At 40.9% G+C, this 17,057-nt stretch overlaps 1 protein-coding gene across 4 annotated transcripts in view; it reads left to right on the top strand.

Moving 5' to 3' along the window:
• The first annotated feature begins 324 nt into the window (after positions 1-324).
• The window catches only part of OXCT1 (3-oxoacid CoA-transferase 1), a 144,522-nt gene continuing 127,789 nt past the window's right edge, over positions 325-17,057 (top strand). For 2 of the 4 annotated variants that reach the window (XM_073993379.1, XM_005556800.5), the window contains exons 1-3: positions 325-564; positions 8,723-8,831; positions 10,062-10,152. In XM_073993379.1, coding sequence (XP_073849480.1) covers positions 487-564; positions 8,723-8,831; positions 10,062-10,152 — 278 coding nt within the window. In that variant the 5' untranslated portion in view covers positions 325-486. The other 2 variants (XM_015451333.4, XM_073993378.1) reach the window with 2 other exon arrangements.

Genomic DNA, 17,057 nt, shown 5'->3' with positions numbered 1-17,057 from the left:
ACACACGAAGCACTCACTTGGAAAAGCAAGAAGCTTGGCGGGAGGTCCTCCCGCGGCCGGAGGGCCCTGAACCCTAGGCCAAAAGACTCATCCACAACCTAGGGGGAGGCGGCCACCAGCGCCCCATCTAAGCTAAAGGGCTGACAGAAGGGCTGCAGCGGCAAGTGCGCGTCAACACACGCCCGGTCTCGCATACGCCCAGACACCTGAGGCTCTGAGAGGAACTTCCCGGCGATCCGCTCAGGCTGCGCAGAGCCTCTTCTCCCCGCCGGGGCCCCGCCCAGCCTCACTTCTTTTAAAAGCAGCAGCCAGCAGCGCGCCAGCGGCGTGCGGCTCGAAAGGCCGGCAGGACGTCACAGCCGCGCTGTGGAGGCCCCAGCACGCCCCGCTTTCCTTCGCAGTGACTCGGCGGCGCCCAGGACAGCGCGCACCTACACCCAAACGCGCGCTCCACCCGGTAGCCTCCTCCTGCCTCACGGCCCGAAGATGGCGGCTCTCAAACTCCTCTCCTCCGGGCTTCGGCTCTGCGCCTCTGCCTGCGGATCTAGAGGAGCCTGGTACAAGGTAAAGTGCGGGGGAAAAGGAAGGCCACGGGCAGGAAGGACGTGGACCAAACCCTGAGTGGTGCCCGCGTTTTCTGCTCTGCCCCTACCCCCTCTCTCCAGCCTGGGATCTGGCATCCGTGGCGCGGTGCCCTCGTCACGGACACGCGGCGACGCGTTTTTGGCCTCGCCGGCCCCTTGGATGACCGCCTTTGCTTGGTTCTGCAGTCGCTTCCCTGATGGAGCGAGAAGCTCAAGGAAGCGCGCGGAGAGGCTGAGAAGGGGCGGGAGGACTCCTGGCAGCGCTCTGGAGCTCCCTGGCGGTCGCCGGCGTTCCTCCTGGCACCCGCCCTTGGAAAGGGACTCTGAGGGTCTGAACTGGGGGAGGAGGGCGCCAGTGTATGGAGGTGAAGGAGTGAGGCAACAGCGGGTAGGTTCGCGCCCCCGATGTGGGATCTCTGGGCAGAGGAACCCCTAGAGGCCCAGAATCTGAGGCCGGGTTCGCCATGGCTCTGCTCGAGTTCACCGGGGCTGGATGCCGGGTGCGGCGGGTGTGGAATACAGCTCCCATCCTCTCCTCCCCTATTTGGCTCTGCTGCCCGGCAGACTGGAGCGCTCGCCAGAGCGTCCTGCCGGCCAAGCTGGGAAACCATCCGAGGTGTGTCCCTGGCTCGCGTCTGGTCTGCAGGGGCGGACAAACCTTTCTCTCGAGGCCCCTCGTATCCGGGTTAGGGGCTTTCGGTTTTCAGAGCCCTTTGAAATCCTTTTTGTGCCCCACTGCCAACTCTCCACCCAGTGGTATCCGGAGGCATTCCCACCGTGGACTGACTTGTGGTTTTGCCCCATGCACTGTCCTCGCTTGTAAGCCCACCCTTGTCTGAAGCCCTAGGAGCGAATTGCAGGACCGGAGCGCCAGGTCCAGGAGGGTGGCTTTATCCCCGCTGTCTCAATCGCGGGAGCCTCTTCCTTGGTATTCAATAATAGATCTGAGCTTAACAGCGTGCCAGGTACACGGTGCTTACTCCTGAAGCGTGCCTGCCAGCCCCCATTGCACTTCTTTCCTGCATCCAATCCCTGACCGCTGAGAACACAGAGGAGCCACTGAGCTCCTTTACTCTTAAATGCCTCTTAGGAAGCATTTTGATAACTGCAGGTAGACTTGGATATATAAAGCATTATTGAAAGGGAACTTGACCTTCAGTGAGCCTGCAGTGGTGCCGAAGCTAGTGCAAACCAGAGCACAGCGATACCCTTGGGCCGAGGTCAAGAACGTTCCTTCTTTTGACAGTTATTTGCCCAACTGTAATTTACTCACTTCGAGTCTTTTCCACCTTGAGTATATCATTAAACCATTTCCGAAGCTCAGCAAACCTCTTCTTAGAGGGAGGAGATGCAAATAAGGGGTTCTGTTGTATCTCATTAAAAGTTCATACAGAGTTCAAACTTACCCCTGTCAGGCTTAATTATCATAGGTCTGACTCCTGCCTCCCGCTGTTCCCCTAGCTTGTGACTCTTAGTGCCCTTATTGTTTAGCACTTTAAATCCTCACCTGCTGCTTCTGTTGAACTGTACCACTTATCTGCTTGTTGAACTTTTCAGATGTGTATATTGTCTCCTCAACCAGATGACAGTTCCCTGATGGCAGAGACCATTTTTATGCCTTACACTCAGTCTCCCTCAACAAATACACTACTCTGCGTGGATGAGATATTCTACACGTGTTTAACATACGGATGAGAGAACCCTGCAGGCAAACAGAAACCTTGAGTTTTTCCACTAAACAGAACTAACAGCTAAAATGAGATAGTTATTTTCTTAAATGTGTACAATTTTTATGATGGGCAAGCCCAGTGTCTCTCAGACCTGAGAGTGCATCAGCATTACCTGGAGGTTTTCTAAAACAGACTGCTGTACCCAGCCCCAGAATTTCTAATTTAGTAGGTCCTGGGTGGGGCCCTAAACTTTGCATTGATAAGTTCCAGATGGTGTTGATGCTCCTGGTCTGGGGACTGACTGCCCCTTTCAGAGTTATCTGGCATGGACTTAGGTGAGAATAGACTATTGGAAGGTATCTTCTTTTCTTCATTATTACTGCAGGGCAGTGGGGAGCATTTAATACTATTTTCACGATAGAAAATTATTAGTGGGAAAAAGATTATAAGAGTACCACTAACACTTTACCCACCATTCATCCTTGACACTGTCTTTTCCAAAATCTCTTTCCAAGCTCAGACTATCCTGAGCTGCAGTCCTTCTGTTGCAACTGGTGAACTTCACTTGGATGTCATTTGGTGCTTAAAACTCTTTCTGATCCAAAACAAACCAGCCATAAAGTGGCTTTCCCATTCCTTGTTTTGTTCTTCTTTCACTGTGCTTGACAGCACCAGTATCCATCCAGTATATAAGCTGGCAATCCTGGAACCATCTTCTCTTCTCCTTGCTGCACTTCCAGTTGATCACCAAGTGTCATATGTGCCTCTTTCTGAAATGTTCCTCAGTGCTGTCCCTGGCATTCTTTCTCAGCAACTGTTTCTTCCTTATAGCTCCGCAAGTAAATACTATGATTGTGTTTAAAATTTTGTAATTATTTAATGACTACTGTCTTTTCTAGTTTGTAAGTTTCATCCTAGCAGGGACTATGTCTGTGTTTTATTTTTAATATTTATTTTAACTTTGTAGCCCCAGTATTTTGTATAGTTGGTACAAATGGGTGAAGGAAAGAAATAATGAGTTTCCATGCCACTTTCTTAATTCAGGCTTCCTTTGAGTTATGACATCTGTTTCAAAAGCTTTGCTGTCCCTTCCTCATTGAACGATCAAGTCACAAATCACCACTAAAGAACTTACTCATGTAATCAAGTACTACCTGTTCCCCAAAAACCTATGGAAATAAAAAAATTAAAAAGAAAAGGAAAAAGAAACTCTGCAGTGTAGTCTTGAAGACTTTTTACAAACTGCCTCAATCTGCTTCTCCAGCCTGATCTTCATGAACCTCTCTCCATAAGACCTGATCCCACGTGTCTGTGAGTACGCAGAGCCTTTTCATATCGTTGAACTCTTACTTATGTGGCTCCCTTGTTTGGAGTCACCGTCCTGACAAGTATTTAACACCTGGCAAACTCTGGTTTTCTAGTCCACCAGGTAGAATGAATTACTCCTTCATCTGTGCTCCTTTGGAGCACTGAGTACCCCTCCGGCATTGGATAACAATGCACACCACTGCTGTAGAGAATTGCCTAGTGTTGTAACTCCCTGTGAGCCTCTTGAGATTTATTCTTGTTACATGTGCATAATTGGCAGTGTTTAGCTGAAGGTGAACATTCCACCTTTGGTAGACACTGGTTCACTTCTGGACAGCTAAAGTGTTTTCACACACATCACCACCTCTTGGCAGTGATGCCATGCTCTGCAGGTCTGTGAGTGCATTCACTCACATATTACTGCCTTTTCCTTACGACGTGTATCTCTTGACTTCTCTCCATATAACTTCTCCCCACTTTTGTTTCTCAAACTCTGATACTGACTTGGACGATATCAGCTGTTCCTTGTCATTTATTTAACCATAAGGTGGCAAAATAAATATCACCTCACGTTAAAGTAATCTTAAAGCTAAGACCCGTGTTTTTTTGAAAACTTTCAACAAAGATCACCTGGGTTAATTTGCTACAGTAAGAATTGTGTTTAAAAACATTCTTTGTAAAATCAGTGGCGTATATATATATGGTAGAGTGAGGTGGTTAAAAATTAAAACTAAACTCCAATAAATGACAAGTTGGTTTTACTGCCCTGGTAGAGAATGAAGAAAAGTTTGCATTTTCCAAAGGAAGCTAACATCCCCTGAGTGTCTTCTATAGTCCAGGCACAGGGCTTCTGTATATAACATCAGAATATGTTTTATACATATATAACCTTAGAAAGGGAAACTGTGGGCAAGGGGAGGTCTACTGTACATATAAAAACACCATGTGTGCCATAAATATATACATTTATTGCCTACATAAATATATATATTTATATACAATTAAAATTAAAACTAAACTCCAATAAATGACAAGTTGATCTTACTGCCCTAGTGGAGAATGAAGAAAAGCTTGCATTTTCCAAAGGAAGCTAGTATCCCCTGGGTATCTTCTATAGTCCTGGCACAGGGTTTCTGTATATAACATCATTTGATCCTTACTACATTCCTAGAAAACAATTATCATCTTTTTGTAAACTTAAAATACCCTCTCCCCTCGTGAAAAAGAGATGCAGTGGTTAAGTAATTTTCCTAGGTTCGTGTAACTGTGACAGAATTGGAATTTGAAGCAAGGGTATTTTTGATCCCAAGAGCATGATCTTTCATGCCATACTATCTCCTAAACTAGATGTTAGGGTTTCTTAGGATAGAATCTGTTGTAGTACAAGTTGACTCTTTAGTAAATAGAAATCAAATGTCAACAAATACTGTTAACTGCATATATGAATAATGAAAAAAACAAACATGAGCACCTGCAAGTTCTTCATTGTCTTGAGCCCTTCTCAGATTACCTGGGAAACATCTTCACTTTATGCTTTTAACTTTTGATTATCTGGCTAAACATACCTTCTCTAAAATACTTTTGAGGTTTTTTTTTTTTTTTTTTTTCAGGAAGTGTGGCAAGCTCTTTGGTAATTTCTAACTGTAATGAAAACTATCAGATGAAACAAAAGAATAGAATTCTTGATAAGCCTATGGTTATATGCTTTTATTTGTGGGCAGGGGAGAGGTGGTGATGGTTAATGGGTACCAAAAAATAGAATGAATGAGACCTACTGTTTGATAGCACAATAAGGTGAGACTATAGTCAATAACAACTTCATTGTACGTTTAAAAATAACTTCAAGTGTATTTGGATTGTAACTCAAAGGGTAAATGCTTGAGGGAATGGATACCTGAATCTAAAAAGCCTGTATAGGTGTATAGGGGAAATGAGTTTTCTTCCAGCTTCCTCTGTATGTGGGATTTGTGTTTCTCAGCATATTGAAATAGTTAGGGTGATCTTACTGCACAGACTGTTGAGCTGTGGATAAACTCTTTAATTTTCTTCCGCTTCTAGCTATAAGGGCCTGACTCTTCACTTCTGGGTGGAGATAATGACAGCAGAGTTATACAGGAAGAAATAGAACACTCACAAAGATTTGTTGTATATCAATAAACGAGAAGTAGAGTATGAGAGGTTTCAAAAAACTTAGAGAGAAGCATACTGCAGTAGAAAGATCCTGAGGTAGAAGGCCAAACAAAATCTTGGATCTGGTCTTGCTTTAACACAGTTTTGGGTAAATTACAAGATCCTTCTAAGCTTCAAAAACTTGACCTGTCATTTTAAGTGTCTCTAGGAGATATCCTCAACTTTATCTTGCCATCCTTCTGTTGGCCTGTTTATTTAGGCTGTCACACTTGTCATTTTCAATATATTAAAAAAATGTATGTTTAAAATAGAAGCAGATGAATACTTGCTACTTGAGGATAGGAAAGAGGGAAAACTCTTTGTGGCTCAAGCCCTTTCTATCTCTGCCTAGACTTATTTCTCAGGGTTTGGGCAGTGTGCTCACTTATTTTTAGAGGAAGAAAAGAATGATAGACATTTATGCTGTCACCTTGACTACTTCAGTTGTGCCTGTCTGGGAGACTGTTAGGCAGTGGATGTGAGCTCACAACTGGCATGTTAAGGTGGCAGTATACCAAGATTCAGATGTTATTCTTTCTTTTTAGGCTGACTGTGTAATGAGAATAAAGGAAAGGTGATATTGTGTATGAATGATTGCTACAGAATCTGCTTTCTTGTTTCCTTTTGTGCATAGTGTGGATGAAGTAGGGGAAAGGGAAATGTTTACAACTGATTGCTCATGAATATTCACTAGGTGACTCATTTGGGACCCAATAGTACACTGGTAAGGCTAGACTTACCTTCCTTGTAGATAATGGTTTGTTCCTTTTATGTAGGCTCCATAAACCTGAAGCCCCGTAGGAGGATGAGTTGTTTTGTAAGGTGTTCTTGTCCCTTTAGGAGGCATTCTTTGACATTTAAGATTGAACCTGGAGCCCAACTCTGTAGGTATATGTTTTGTTCACATTGGCTTTAATTTTTTAGAGAGCAGTGCTCATGTCTTAATACTTAACTATGTTGGAACAAATAGTACAGGACTTGACACATAGTAGGTTTACAGTAAATACTTATTTATTAATGGAAGATTCGGTTACCAGAAACTGATGCTTGATAACACCATTGCTATGAATTTGAATTCAAGTATATGGACTTTTGCGGGCGGCAAGGCACCCAGGTGCCGAGGCAAGAGATCGAGGGCACAAGCTGTTCTAGTATAATAAAATATATAAAATAAGAATAGTTATTCTAGATATAGATAATAGATATGATTATGTATGAATATCATTTAATCATTAGTTTGTAGCAATTACTCTTTACTCCAATATTATAATAATCCTTGCTCTACAATTATAACTTAGGAAAAGCCAGGCCATACAGAGATAGGAACTGAGGGGACATAGTGAGAAGTGACCAGAAGACAAGAGTGTGAGCCTTCTGTTATTCCCGGACAGGTCCACCAGAGGGCTCCTTGGTCTAGTGGTAACGCCAGCGTCTGGGAAGACACCCGTTGCCAAGTGGACCGTGGTCTAGCGGTAGCGTCAGTGTCAAGGAAAAACACCTGCTACTTAGCAGACCAGGAAAAGGAGACTCCCTTTCTCCGTAGGAGTTCAGAGAAGACTCCACTCCTCCACCTCTTGTGGAGTCAGGCCCACACGCAGTTTTCCAGAGGCCTAACCATCTCCCTGTGATGCTGTGCTTCAATGGTCAGGCTCCTAGTCCGCCTTCATGTTCCATCCTGTACACTGGCCATGCCTTTTAAATAACAGTAGCAAATTAGTGAAAGTACTAAAAATCTCTGATATGCAGAAATAATGGTGTAAGCTTTCTCTCTCTCTCTCCTCTCTTTCTCTCTGCCTCGGCTGCCAGGCAGGGAAGGGCCCCATGTCCAGTGGACACGTGACCCTTGTGACTTTACCTATCATTGGAGATGGCTCTCACTCGTTACCCTGCCACTTTGTCTTCTATCCAATAAATATCAGCGCAGCCTGGCATTCGGGGCCACTACCGGTCTCCGCGTCTTGGTGGTAGTGGTCCCCCAGGCCCAGCTGTCTTTTCTTTTATCTCTTTGTCTTTGTCTTTATTCCTACAATCTCTCGTCTCCGCACACGGGGAGAAAAACCCACTGACCCTGTGGGGCTGGACCCTACAGACTTTTCTTTCTACTTTCATTCTTTGGGGTGACCACAAAGGATGGAATTAGAACTTTCCCTTATGTAATAGAAGACATCTGTTACAAGGGGACTTCAGTGATAATCTGTGGATAAAATATCCATCCTACTTTTAAGTATGAGTCACTTAAAGCTCCAGGCTTTTAAAGAGGGGGATAGTATCACAGACAGAAAGGTGAAATGGTGGTTATGGAGGCTGGAGGTGAGGAGTTGGTGAGATGTTGGTCAAAGGATACATAATTTTATTTAGGAGGAATAAATTCAAGAGATCTGTTGAACACCACGGTGACTATAGTTAATAATATATTGTATACTAGAAAATTGCTTAGAGATTTTTACCACAAAAAAGTGTGCATTTATAAAGAGCTTGATTGAGCCATTAGTATCCTCCCTTATCTGAGGAGAATATGTTCCAAAACCCTAGTGGATACCTGACCTGTGGGTAGTATCAAACCCTATATAAGTTGTTTTTCCTACATACGTCTGTCATTCATTTTAATTTACAAATTAGACTATGAGACATTAGTCACAATAACTAATAATAGAACAATTATAACAATATATTGTAATAAAAGTTATAAGAATGCATTCTCTCTCCCAAATCTTATTGTACCATACTTACCTGGGGTGACAGACCTCAGAAAGGGAAACTGTGGATAAGGGGGGTCTACTATACATATAAAAACAACCATGTGTGCCATAAATATATACAGTTATTACCTGTATAAATATATACATTATATACAATTATTACCTGGACATTAAAAACATGTATATATAGAGGGGATAATGAAATTATCATTTGTCTGTCAATTGAATAAATTGCTACACACACAAAGCTGTATCTCTAAATGATTATCAATTTTTTTTTTTGATATTTCAGGGATGTGTTTGTTCCTTTTCCACCAGTGCTCATCGCCATACCAAGTTTTATACAGATCCAGTAGAAGCTGTAAAAGACATCCCTGATGGTGCGACGGTTTTGGTTGGTGGTGAGTACTAATACTGTTTTTCATATTACAGTAATGTCCTTATGTTTTTAAATGAAACCAGCAAATCACAATGACAAAGATGTATAAAAATGATAATTATTTTATTATACATTATTTATTTTATATATTATAGTATCATCTGTTTTATTAGTGTCTTCTTCCTAAAAGTTTAGCAAGGTTTAGCATTCAATATTTTACTTTCTGTGTGTGTGTGTGTATTTGTGTGTTTCTGTTTTGAAAAACTGAAGCTTCAAAGTAGTCATGTTTTATTAATAGCTTTGAAAAAAATCCCTAGATCCCAATTTTTTACTTAAAAAGTTGGCATTAATCTCATAAGCTTACACCTTCAGAGACCCTGTAGACATAGACATCTGTATTGACCTCCCCCACTGCCCATTCTATTGCTGCTGCTTGTTTGGAATCTCAAGAGGGAGTCTCACTTTGTCGCCCAGGCTGGAGTGCAGTGGTGCGATCTCAGTTTACTGCAACCTCTATCTCTCGGGTTCAAGAGATTCTTGCCTTAGCCTCCCAAGTAGCTGGGATTATAGGCACCTGCCATCACTCTTGGCTAAATTTTGTATTTTTAGTAGAGATAGGGTTTCACCATGTTGGCAAGTCTGGTCTCGAACTCCTGACCTCTAGTGATCCGCCCACCTTGGCCTCCCAAAGTGCTGGGATTACAGGCATGAGCCACCCGCACCCAACTTGCTGCCTGCTTCTGATAAATAATATCAAGGATTATTTTTAGGATTGATCCCCGCTCATCCAAGTAAGTCATTGAATGTTTACTTTAAACCCAAAACAATTTGTGTAATCATGGAAAATATAAAGAAATGACCGTTTTGGGCTTAGGCTTCCAACTGTGCAAAATCTACTCAGACATGTAAACATTCTTAAAAAAGTTATAGAAAAACTGATTTATAAAGCAGGACAACAATAGATATATAGTTAAGTGCAAGCTGGGCAATGTGTAGCTATATAAACTGGTTGCACTTGGCCTTATACTTGTGGTTCAAAGACTGGGCGGTGATATGTGATATAATGGTGCAAAACATTTGGATACAGCTATATGACCATTTATTAAGCTGCTGAGATATATATGTGTATTTTGCTTAGTAGATCTAATAATGTGCTTTGTTTAATTTCCCTCTTAAAAAGAATAACACACACTTCTCTGAAAGAACTTTATTACCCCTTTTACAAATTGTTTATTTTTTTGGCTTAATGTAGGTTTTGGACTATGTGGAATTCCAGAGAATCTTATAGATGCTTTACTGAAAACTGGAGTAAAAGGACTAACTGCAGTCAGCAACAACGCAGGGTAAGTGTACATTTTAAAAACAACTGGCTGGAGAGAAATGCCAATTCTCAATGTTTAAGCAGAGTTTATCAGTGAAATGAAATTTTCTCCTACTCACATGAGCATCAAAATCTAGTGTTTAACAAGGTCAAGAGGGTTACATTTATCCAAATGTTTTTGGTACCATCCTTCATAAGTAAATCAGACTTGCTTCATCTAGTATAAAGATATAAATTAAGACTTTATATCTCAATGTGATGTGCTTTTATTTTTCTAAACTTAAAATATATTGAAGTTAGAATATATATCTTCAAATTAAGCCTTGCATTTTAAAATTTAAAGGTATTGTTTTATGTTATTTGTTAGATCATTTATAAAGCAAGGTGGGCATCAATTTGAAATCTGTTTAAAGCCCTTTCTTTTAGCAATGCCATCATTCTAGATCATACATAAAAGGATACCATTAATCATAAAAACATGGCTGGTCTTGGAAGGTGGATATGCAGCCAGCACTTAAGATAATAGGATTGCATATTATGTTGGTCAGAAATAAGCCATCATTTTAATAATGGCATGCACATTAAGGTACATTTAGCTATGTTAGGAAAAGCTATATTTTTATTTTTACAAAATGGTAAGTCATCAGCTCTCAACAATTAAAGACTTTAAGGATTTTACATTTTTAATCACCCAATTGGCCTTTTAGCCGATTACAAAAGCAGTTTAGAATAAATAGTGTAGGTTATTTAGGAAATAAAACTGATGCTATTTTTGTGCCCATTTTTCCTTTTCTGGGTCTATTTCCATCTGGAAGATTGTCTCTCCTCTTTCCTGTCTATCCACATCTCTCAAAATTAGACTTAAATTATATATCCTCAAAGTATCCTTATCCAATTACAGAAACTTTTCTAGTCTTTATTGATCTTGCCCCTTTTCGAGTTCCTTTAGAGACTTTTAGCTTTTCTTTGTATGCTGAATTTTACTTATCTTTGATATATATATTACATTACCGATCTCGTTTATTTACAGTAGTTTTGTATTCTCTATTGTCCTGAGCCTGTAAGTGTGAGTCTCAGAGTTACTGTGTGTTGGAGGGGAATGAGATTGTAGAAATCATCTGTCCCTTGTTTAACTGACTTTTCAGATCAGCTGAAAATAGAGAAGTAACTTGTTTATGACAACTTGATAACTCTTAAACATATTTTATGCCCTTTAATTTGACTTGATTATACATACTTTTGATTATCAGCACTTTCAGTTTTCCAGATAGCTTTATGCTTATAAGGGATACTGCAGATCAATATAAAATTCTTGATGCAGAATAGATGCTGTTTTGTCAAAGGCTAAGAAATCTGATTATACATGTGTACCTACACTTATAATTACTTGCGTGTGTGTGTGTGTGTATATATATATATTACTGTACTAGTCAGCTATAATAGTTTTTTGAGATCCCAATGGTCAGTCTATCACTCTAAAATGTCTGGTTCTGTACCAATGACTTTGAACCTTGAGATAAAGCAGTGACCCCTCTGCTGTGCCCTTGTTCTTTATTGAGGAAGCTGCAGCTCTGAAGGAGTTAATAGTCAGATGTAGGCCATGAGCTGATTATGGGCATTCCCTAGGATTTAGTTATTTTGTTTGGGAAGGGCTAACTAATTCCTGGGATGTATACTTGAACTTCTATGCTCAGCTCATGAAAGATTTCATTTGTCTCATGTAACTGCAGTAGTCCTCCCTTATTCGAGGGGGATGTGTTCTGAAATCATGGCTAATACTCAACCCAATTGCTGTCAATGGGAATGTATTTCTATTTGTCTTCCACTCACAAATTTAATGTCTTTTCCATCTTAACTAAGCTTTTATTATGCTCTGTTGCTATAACTTTTGCATTTTGAGATACGACAGCAAAACTAGCACATATTTTTCTCTTTCTTTGAAATTTAATAGATAAAAGATTAATTCTTACTTGGATCTTTCACTTAAAGGAAACACTTTATGGCTTCTTTTTGGCATATCCAAGTTACCAGCACTACTACTCTTGTGCTTTGGGGCCATTATTAAGTAAAATAAGGACCGCTTGAACATAAGCACAGCAAATACTGCAACAATCTATCTGATCACCGTCATGGCTATTAAGTGAAGAACAGGAGTGTAGTATATACAGTATAGATATGCTGGACAAAGGGAGGATTCACATCCCGGGCAGGATGGAGTAGGATGATGATGGTTCATCCTGTTACTCAGAATGGTGCACAACTTAAAACTTACGAATTTTATATGTCTGGAATTTTCCATTTAATATTTGTGGACTGCAGGTGACTGGGTAATTGAAACCACAGAAAGTGAAACTGTAGTTTGGGCAGGGGGGAAATTACTGTATGTCATAAATTAGCCTTGTATTTAAATGCAGCATTTTCTTTTTGGTACTCTTGCTATGTTAAATATAATTATCTAATCCAGATTTAAGTATATCTAAAATGAAAAGTAAACAAAAGAAATACAACTTGGTAAGTGATCGCAACTTTATTTTTATTTATTTTATTCTGACAAGAATTGCCAGTTAATGAGATTTCAGAAAATCAGCAAATTAAATTTTAGATTCAGAACATGAAAATATTTCCAGAACATTGTTTCTGATACAGTATCTTTTTGCTTTATAATAATGTGTCTCATTAATGAATTCTTGGCCTTAGACTTTTTCTAGTCACCAAAATGTTTGAAATCCAGGTTTGTTGTGATGCGGGAAAAAGATCACATCTGTCTTTAGTATGCTAAAAAATGTTGGCTCCTAAAGGAAAGCAACAATCCTTTGAAGGTCTTATCAGCATTGTCTTTAGTGTTAAAGAGCTATAAGATGTTTTAATATTCATGTCTCTATTAGAAATGATATGTTCCCCATTTGCAAAAGATCACATCTATTTTTCTTTGTCTTGTAAGCCTTTATAGGTAAGAGACTTGTCTTACTCGTTTTCTATCATCAATGTCTGATAATAGGTAAGATATACATTTTCCAAATTTGAGTTGTAAATTATGTGGCAAGAAACACTCTCGTTGTAAGCTGACAGCATTTTCAAGACCTGAAGAACTGGTCAGGTAGTGCACCTGGGGCTAGCGTCTTATGCATTGCTTGATTGCTATGCCAGGATACTAGTCTAATAACAAAGCAAAGCCCATATAAACCATGATTCTCAGAGCTAAAATAAATGAATAAAGAGATGTAATCTCCAAATAGAGCCAACTTAAAATGGGTAATGGGTTGAAAAGCCAAAGAGATCCAGAAGAGAGTAATTAGAAAAATTCCTAAGTCAATCAATGACCAACTGTATTCTGGCTTTACTATGGGCCTATAGGAGTTTCAGATATTTAAAACTACAGAAAGTAAAATGGATCATATCCACCTTCATGAATTATTTCATTATAACTTTATTAGTCTGGGTTCCAGAGGATATCAAATGTAATTGAATTTTCTGAGTAGTTGAGGAGTTTACCAAAGGGAGCCTTTTCAGTGGAATGGTCAGGGCTGAGGGAAAACATGAATAATAAAGAACCCTGGAGTTTGTAATGGAGGGGTGCTGTTACCAGCCCCAGGTCTGAAGGAGTGAAAGGAGGCAGCTGTTAGTAGGACCTGGAAGAAAGCTTTATGGAGGGGGTTATTCAATGGGCTGTAACTTCTCAGGGAGAGAGTCAGAGGAATATAAATCCCAACATTTTTCCCTCACCCACATCCTCTTGATGGTGCCTCCCCCTGGGTGAACCCAGTCAGAGTGGCTGAACTCGATCAGAAGCCAGAAGGCAAGGGGACCCCTCAATTTAGTCTACAGGGCAGCCATCTGAGGTCCAGAGCAGGCTGGAGGTTGGAGAACAGATCCAGAGGGACAAACGGTAAATATCCAGTGTAAAGACTTGGAAGTTTTCACTATTATTAGAGAAGAGCCAGTGAGGAGGGGGACAGTGGAATTGAGCAATAAATCCATTTAACAGATGTTCAGCTTAGAATACAATAGTGAATAAAACAGACCAAGATTTCTGCTTCATGGACCAAATGCTCTAGTTTGGGAGAGGTGGACTATAATAGTGACATAACATATAAGTAAACTTTCCAATATGTGAAGTTATATGTGCCTTGGAAAAGAAAAAAAAAAAAAAAGTAATAGGGAATGGAAATGTGAAAGTGGAGGGGCGGGTTTTAATATTCAGTTGGGTGATCAGGATGGGACTCACTGAGGTGACATTTGACCAGAGACTTGAAGGAAGTGAGGGAGTGAGCCATGCAGATGTCTGGAAGAAGAGTTTGAGACAGGGGAAGGCCAGTGCAAAGGCACCAGGTGGGGGATATGTAGGTGTGTTGGAGGGATGGTGAGGTCAGGAGAGGAAGAGAAGTGAGCAAACAGAAGAATGGATGGAGTGAGGTTGGGGACATCAAAATGCATCTGATCTCATGGGACCTTGCAGGCCACTCTGGAGACCTTTGATTTTACTCTGAATGAAAGTACCATCACAGGGGTGTGAGCAAGAGCAGTGATGTGTTCTGACTTACATTTTATAAGGCTCACTTGGCTGCCATGTTGTAAGGGAGCAGAAGCAGGGAGGGTTTGCAGTTTCCTGGCAAGATAGTGCATAGTACAAGGAGTGAGAGAGAAATGGTCAGATTCTGAATAGGCTTTGAAGTTGGAATGAGGATTTCCTGAGAGATTCAATGTGGAGTTTGTGAGAGAAGTCGAAGATTGCTGCGTTAGTTTTGGGCTGAGGATCTGTAAGGTGGGCCTGCCATGAGGTGAGATGGGAAGGCTGCAGTGGAGTTGAATTTGGGGGAATAGAATTGTAGGGACCTAGCTAGGTATTAGGAGTAGGTTAAATTAAACTCAGAAGGCATTGTGTGCATTGAGAGTATGGGGAGACAACCCTTGAACAATGGAATCATTAGGCATCTGGTGACCCCTAGTGGACAAACGTATTCTTAACTTGCAGGGCATTCTCGCTCAAAATTACACTCTTGAAAATACTTGTTACTTAGGCATTAGTTTTCTTTTGAACAAAGTGAGAGTAAGTCATGCAGCTATTTCTTTTCTACCCATGGTGGATGGGAAATCTTATCAGATTCAGCATTTGAAGGCTAGGGGTGCAAAACAAGTTGAATAGGAGGTTGACAGTTACCTGTTACCCAAACACTTTGAAGTGTTCATTGTGTCAGGAGTGCTGGGGGTAGGAAAGAGGTTTGGAAATGAAATTCTGAGAATTGGGAAAGAATCAGCTGAGCTGTAATGGTCACTTGTGGGTGTGAGGAGTATGAGGGTGGAGAGTGGAATGAAGTTGGGAGAACAGGTGGTATCGGGAGAAATGTCAGTGGCTTGTCACATACTTAATACCTTTCCAGATCAAGTAAGTAGGCGTCAGTAGTGCTCGTTAATTTCCCCCAACCAACTTTCTTTATATTCCATCACTAAAGCCAGAATTCTGGAGTGGGTCTGCAGCTACATCAGGATGGGCAACAAGTCTTACAAATTATTTCCCTGAAAGACCCTCTTGATTTCTCCCTTCTCCATTCCCATTCCCACTATTTTAGCTCAGACTCTCAGTGTTGCTTGTTTGGACTACTTTGAGCCTCTTCACGGATATCCTGGCCTTTCATCTTTCAACCTTCCCAGCTAATCATACTGTTACTTTTCTGCTTAAAACTTTTTACAGGGACTTCCTATCCTTCAGGATGAAATCCCACAAGGCTGATCACAACTGATCTTGCCTTCTCCCCTCCCACATGCTGTTGCCCTCAGTCCATATTCCAGGAACACTCAACATGTAGTTTCCTGAGTGCATCTTTGCAAAGCTGTCCATCTGCCTGTTTCTCTCTACAAGTCCGCCCCACACTCTGTTCTCAAAATGTTTTCTTTTTCCTATGTCTATGTAAGTGCCACCTCCTGTAAGATTTTTTTCTGCTATCTTTCTCCTCCCCAAAAGTTGGGTTCTCCATTTTCAGAATTATCACAATTTGCGCCTAATTCCCTTAGCATGTCTCTCCCTCTGTTGTAATTATAGGTTACGTGTTTATTTTGTCAGTTTCAGAGCTGCCCAGGACCAGGTCTTACTCATGATTGTAGCTCCAGAGCCTGACACAGGGATAGAATAAGCACTCAGTAAGGGAGTTTTAGATGAGTTAACAAACCTGTGGTAGAATAAGCACTCAGTAAGGGAGTTCTAGATGAATGAACTGTGTAGATGACACAAGCTCTGTAGGGAAGGAACCATCAGAGCACTAAAGGAATTAGGAGGGAGAGATTGTAAATAAAAACTTCTGTTTCTAGGAAGCACTCTGGTCCTTATCAGTACATTTCTGTCTCTTAAAAGGCTTTCTTGAAGCATAGTATGGAGTAATGTAGAAAAGTGAACATCTCATAAATACAGTTTGATGGAGTTTTACAAGCTGCACACCCATGTCATCAATGCCCAGATAGATAAATGGAACATGACCAGTACCCCAGGAAGCCTTCTTCCTGCTCCTTCCAGTCACTGTTCTCTTATCCCACTACCAACGTTAATCGTTAGCCTTACTTTTGATCCTTATAAATTTGTTTTGTCTGATTTTGAACATCATATTAAAGGAATATTTCAGTGTATACTCTTGTGTCTGGCTTTAGCTCAACATTAATCTGTGAAATTCAACCATTGTTGCTAATGGTTATAGATCATTCTCACTGCTATACCCACTTCATTATGTAGTATGCCACAATTATCTATTTGCTGATGAGCATTTTGGAGGCTCCAATTTTGGCCATAATGAACAGTGCTGCTATGAATTTTCTTGTATATGTCTTGTGGTGAACCTAAGTATGCGTTTCTGTTGGTTATAGACCTAGAATGGAATTGCTGACCCATAGGATATGGATATATTCAACATTAGTAGGTACTAACAGTTTTTCCAAAATGGT

The sequence above is a fragment of the Macaca fascicularis genome, chromosome 6, assembly GCF_037993035.2.
Source record: "Macaca fascicularis isolate 582-1 chromosome 6, T2T-MFA8v1.1".
NCBI classification, from domain to species: Eukaryota; Metazoa; Chordata; class Mammalia; order Primates; family Cercopithecidae; genus Macaca; species Macaca fascicularis.
The sequence above is the reverse complement of the archived record's forward strand: the minus strand, read 5'-3'. Positions and strand labels throughout refer to the sequence as shown.